Raw genomic sequence first — 6,000 nt, 5'->3', positions numbered from 1 at the left:
TCTGATGTTTAGACTTCCTGTTGACTGACCGATTGACTGGTTGATGCATCTACTGGACTCTCATCTAGGTTGGGTTCCTCAAGTCTAAGTCTACTCAAATTCCTGATCAGCAGGGGGTTTTGGAGACAGCGCCCTCTGGTGAAGAAGGCGCTAACACACCAGGAGACTGCCAGACGACTGAGACCGCAGCTGACGAGGAAACCGCGGAAGCAGCGGACGCTCAAAGTGCGACTTGACGACTTGGTTTGTGTGGTTCTAGATATGAATATTTGGGTCAGTGAGGTTTGGGGAGTATGTGAACTGTGATTTCATGCCTTTTGTAATAAAAAATAAATAATAAAGTTTTCTGTACTTTACTGAAAGAGGTGCTGATTATTACTGATGGTCTGAAGAGTGGCTAATTTACCTAGACTACACTCCAAGAACGGTCATGTAGAGAACGCAGAGCGCTGGTCCAACTTCTAATCAATATGTGTAAGCTTCCCATTAGAAATACATTTAATTTCATTCCAAATTACATTTCACACTAAATCTAGTTCAGAAGTTATCCTCTCTATACCAAAACATAACTTACAAAACAGGGGATTCCAGAAACGCAGCAGATCCTAAAGATACAGATCCACAGTGAAGATGCTCTTATTTTTTTAAACAGAGAACTAAAATCAATTTTATTAATTATCATTTAATTATACACAATATATGTATATCATTTTATTTTGATGTATATGTTATTTAATTTCATACTTATCTATATGGGTTTCTTCCACTACACTGCTCTTCTTTTCACTATTTAATGTTTGAAAGCTCTTTTTTAATGCCTTATTCTTTTTTGTTGCCCAAACATCAATAAATGTAATATGTTTTTATAGAGCTGTAGCTGATATATAATCCAGTAGGGTGCAAACAGCTGGGCACCCCTGGATAACCGTTCTGTTGGTGTGAATATGTAGGAGAGTCGAAGATCTCCACACTGATCTCCAAAACACAGAAACCTGAAACATTCTCATGTTAACTTACATCTCTGTTCATCTGAGCTCTCACAACTTCTACCAGGAGCTCAGATCTTAATGAGCTTATTAGGGCTGTGGCCCGGTCACGGTCATCCTTAGGAAAGATCAGGTGACCTGACTCCTCAAACCTCGTCCCAACAATCAGCAGCCATTAGCTGTTAGAGTCTTCCATCATTCCTGGTCTAGCAGCTAAAAATCTTGGAGTCACATTCGACTCAGATTTATCATTTGAGCAACATCTAGCTAATATTAGTAGAACAGCCTTTATGCAGCTTAGGAACATCTCCAAACTAAGAGACTCCTCCTCTCTACAGGACGCAGAAAAGCTAGTACATGCTTTTATTACCTCAAGACTGGATTACTGTAATGCACTACTGTCAGGTTGTTCCAGCAGGAACCTCAATAAACTTCAGCTGCTTCAGAACACTGCAGTCAGGGTTCTTACTAAACCTAGAACATCTGACCATATCAGTCCAGTTCTATCAGCACTGCACTGCTCCCAGTTTCATAGTTCAGCACTGATTATAAAATTCTTCTATTAACATATAAAGCCCTACATGGCCTCGCTCCTGAGTACCTGCGGGATCTTATTACTGATTATGAGCCCCGGACTCTAACAGACAGGAACAGCAGCAGATCTGTTTCCTGTGACAAGGCCAGGATCACAGACAGGCGTCCTCTGTAGTTTCAGTGTAGTTTCAGTTGTAGTCAGCCGGCTCACGAGTGAGGACGTCGGGGGGATTTGGTGCTGGTTTATATGTTTATATATTCAGCAGCAGAAACGCAGACACTGCAGACTGAGCGGACAGCCCACCCCCTCACTGCCTGGATCACTCAGACCCCCATCCACTGGATCAGACCAGGACACTGCTTGTTGTCATCACTGATGCTGTGTGTGTGTGTGTGTGTGTGTGTGTGTGTGTATTCTGAGGAGAGAGAGAGAGAGAGATCTGACTGTAAAATGCCCTGAACATCACCAGCACAGTTTAACCCCCGTTCAGCCGTTTCCACTAAACGCACAGTGTTCACGTCTGTACTTACTGTGTCAATAATGATGTAATTAATGATTATGATGAAGGAATAATTCACTGTTTAAAAACAACCTGAACATTCCTCCAGAAACGAGCTTTTATTTAGTTGTTAAATGAATCTCTTACAGTCAGTCCAGGAAAATGGGAGGAGCTTCTGATGATATCCATAAGAATGACCCTGGATTCCAAACTACGCATGACCTGGTGTGACCTGGTGTGAGTCTAAGTCAGAGAGACTGTGACAGACAGCTCAGCTGCTACAGCACATACTAATATTTATTAGAGGTGGAGCCCTACACCAGTCCGCTGTCCTGGCTGTTTGCAAAGCCATGCCTCATCTTTCACCTGACCGAAATAAGAATAACACAGTAGACCCAATCCAGCAGGAGCGCTGGAGAACACAGCACACTCATAATGACCTGAACCTTCCAGCAGTTACATACTCACTGTGCTGCCCCCTGACCGCTCTCCTAAAGCTAGAACATCAGTGTTTAGGTGCAGCGAGGGGTCTGGATGAGTGAGATCTTACATGTTGAAGGCTGTGGTGTGTGTAATCCTATCGTATCTGGTACCCCGAAAGAGGAAGAGTGGTTTCAGACATCTAAACATCTCATTATTATTCAGGATTTTTAAATGTTAATAGATTATATATTTTATTAAAACATTGAACTGAAGTATGTGAACTAGAGAAGGACGGTTTGATCCCCTGTAACTTTCTCCAGTGCTTACTGTAGCACTGCTCCACCGGCTCAGGCTCTGTCTGCACTCTGCCTGACCTCCTCTCTCTCTGAACACTAGCTGCTGTGCTCAGCACTGCGCTGAACACCTGGTGTAGGTACGAGATCCTGTTACACCAGACTGTTCTGCCTGAGCACACACTCCTGAACTGCTGTTACTCCTCATGTACCCTCACAGCTCATCACTGCTCTCCTCGTTCACGCCAGTCCACTGTCAGTACAGGACCTCAGTCTGGACTGGAGTCACCTGGCTGCGGGGGCTGCGGGGGCTGCAGGGGCTTAGCGGCTCAGCGGTTACAGCACTGACAGGGTTGTAGGTTCGATACCTGGGCATTGGCTGCTTACTGTCACTCAGTGTCTCTGATGGAACAGCAGTCTCTGGGCCGTCTGGTCCTGACCCGGCAGATTACAGACAGGAGCTCACACTCCGGACTCAGCAGAGAATCAGCAGCTCACTAGAAAGAAGCTCCACACCTGCTGGAAGTAAAGTCCTCAGTATAAAGTATCTCCTCTTTCATTTTGCTGTTCCCTCTTTAGCGCCCTCTGCAGTTCACTGTGTGGAACTGACCAGAAGGCTCAGGGACTTTCCTTTTACTCATTCCTGAAAAGATGGAAATGTTCCACAGCTGAAGTGGTTCTGACTTCCAGGCAGTTGCTAGGCTGTTGCTATGTGGTCACTAGGAGCCGGGTGTTTGTCAGGTGTTTAATATAAGACAATCCTTTATTAGTCCCACAGTGTCACAGCAGCACAGGGACAGCGAGACACACCTTACCACAATAAACACAATCTAAATAATAGAAATGAAAAACTCAGAGAAAAAACAAGATTATTTACAGACTATTGCAAATTGACTCTTAATTGCATTGGGGGGAAGCAGCCGGTCACTAAAGGAGCTGCCCAGTGCTGCCATAGTCTCATGCATGGGGTGGGAGCTGTTCTCCAGCTTGGCTGTCATCCTCCTGTCTCCCACCACCTGCACTGGGTCTAAGAAGCACCCCAGGACAGAGCCGGCCGACCCTCTTTATGAGCTTATTCAGTCTCTTCTTATCTGCCGTCGAGATGCTACTGCCCCAGCAGACCACTCCATAAAAGATGGCAGATGCCACCACTGTGTCGAAGAACGTCCTCAGGAGCGCTCCCTGCACTCCAAAGGACCTCAATCTCCTCAGCAGGTAGAGTCTGCTCTGGCCTTTCTTATAGAGAGCAGCAGTGTTGACTGACCAGTCCAGTTTGTTGTTCAGATGAACACCCAGGTATTTATAAGAGTCCACTCTCTCGATGTTCATACCCTGGATGTTCACTGATGGAGGGGGGTCCACAAAGTTTACTACAGTATCACTGGTGGTGCTATGGTGGTGATAGGTGGTTGCTACAGTATCACAAGTGGTTGCTATTTTGCATTTATGTTGCTAAGTAGTCTTTTTGTTATTGCCAGGTGGTTGCTATGGCGTTGCTAAATAGTTGCTAGATGACATGATGCTGCGAAGTGGTTGCTATGGTATTTCAGGTCATTGCTATTGTGTTGCTTAGTGGTTAAGATTTGTGTTAAGTGGTTGCTAAGTGGTAGCAACAGCATCCCAGGTGGTTGCTGAGCCACTGCTAACCGTTTGCTAGATAGGCGGTACAGTGTTGCAACATGTTTGCTATGGTGTGTTTGGTGGTTGTTATTGAGTTGCTAAGTTCATGTGAGGTATCCCAGGTGGTTGCTATGATGTCTGTAGTGGTTGCTGAGGTTCCCCACATGGATGGTTAGGTGGAGGGTATTTGTGTCAGTGTGATATAAGTCGGGTGCACAAACCTTTTCACAAACTACTCACTCCTATGAGGCATAAATCTGTTGCTATGCAGAAACTGTGCCGAGCCTGAATCTCACAATCCACCTAAACTACCTGGAGGAGGATCGCTGTGGGAAAAGTTCTTAATAAGGAATGATATTAATGTTAAATATTTATTTAATGTTTTTTTTTTGTAGAAATTGAGTCACAAAAGAACCTGATAAACCACAACAAATCCATTATGTCATTTTATACTGATTTTACAGAACTTTGAAGGAAAAACTCATCTTGTTTAAGTGTGATTTAATCAGAGGTAAATCATTATTGTATTTGATTGTGTTTCTATTATATTTTATTATTATATTTCAAACCTGAGCAATTCTACGGCTCCTTTAATGACCTCGGCTTTGTAAATCCAGCGTTTCTGGGACATCCAGCGCAGGGCTAGTCTCGGCTTAGGGCTGGTCTTTTTGCAGTGTGTTCATTAAAATCTCATTTTAAAAGAAGGATCATTTTATTCCCCGTCCTGAAGTGACTCTTGCTGGTAACTAAAATATAAGACTGTATTGAGCCTCATTTCCGTGTGCATTTTCAAATCGACTGGGGTCTCACGGGGTCCTGTTCCACAGTTCTAACAGGAATGAAAGTGTTTGGATGCAAATGAATAAATGAATAAATAACTAGGGGCATTTGATCATATTTTAGCGTCCAGTTTTACTGCTGAAAGTATATGCTGTTAAAGCTAATGAATTCAGTAATGTAAAGCTATAAGGTTCATTTAATGACCTTACTTCAGCGCTTCACAGGGTCTCAGGATAAAGATGGAAACAGTGCAGCGGTGGAGAGCTCGGGGAGGGGTAGGAGGCGTGATCAGACACCGCTGTGGGAGCTAGCTGGCTGCTAACATTTCCGCTCAGCCACACTCTGGCAGGATGTAAGCGGTGGCTGCGGTACTGAGAGCGCGCAGTCAGATCAGCAGCTGTTTAACAGGGAAGTTTATTTACTGAAGATTAGATTCACACGTGATCAGACTAACGGCCGTCTGAACAGCTGGAGCACACCGATTGGAGGACTTGAATAACCATTCTGAACTCTGGTTGGTTGAGGTGCGGTCGGAGCGGTTGGGAGTGTGTGACTGAACTGTGTATCAACGCGCCGACCGCACTGCACTGCTCACTGAGTCTCTCCTGTCTGCTGCTCAAGGCCAAGGAACTACTTTGCTCAGAGGAAGAGTTTCATTAAGGCGGCGGCTGCAGAGTGAGAGGAGTGATCTACAGTAAAGCAGCGGCTGCAGAGTGAGAGGAGTGATCTACAGTAAAGCAGCGGCTGCAGAGTGAGAGGAGTGATCTACAGTAAAGCAGCAGCTGCAGAGTGAGAGGAGTGATCTACAGTAAAGCAGCAGCTGCAGAGTGAGAGGAGTGATCTACAGTAAAGCAGCAGCTGCAG

General features: G+C 44.9%; 1 protein-coding gene across 1 annotated transcript in view; it reads left to right on the top strand.

The window, feature by feature from the left end:
- LOC140574204 (integrin alpha-M-like) overlaps window positions 1–236 on the top strand; it is a 17,986-nt gene extending 17,750 nt beyond the window's left edge. The window contains exon 5 of the mRNA XM_072693960.1: window positions 69–236. Coding sequence (XP_072550061.1) covers window positions 69–236 — 168 coding nt within the window. The remainder of the gene's footprint in view (window positions 1–68) is intronic.
- Window positions 237–6,000: the final 5,764 nt, after the last annotated feature.

This window comes from Salminus brasiliensis, chromosome 1 (genome assembly GCF_030463535.1).
Source record: "Salminus brasiliensis chromosome 1, fSalBra1.hap2, whole genome shotgun sequence".
Lineage (NCBI taxonomy): Eukaryota > Metazoa > Chordata > Actinopteri > Characiformes > Bryconidae > Salminus > Salminus brasiliensis.
This window is presented reverse-complemented; position numbering and strand designations above follow the sequence as displayed.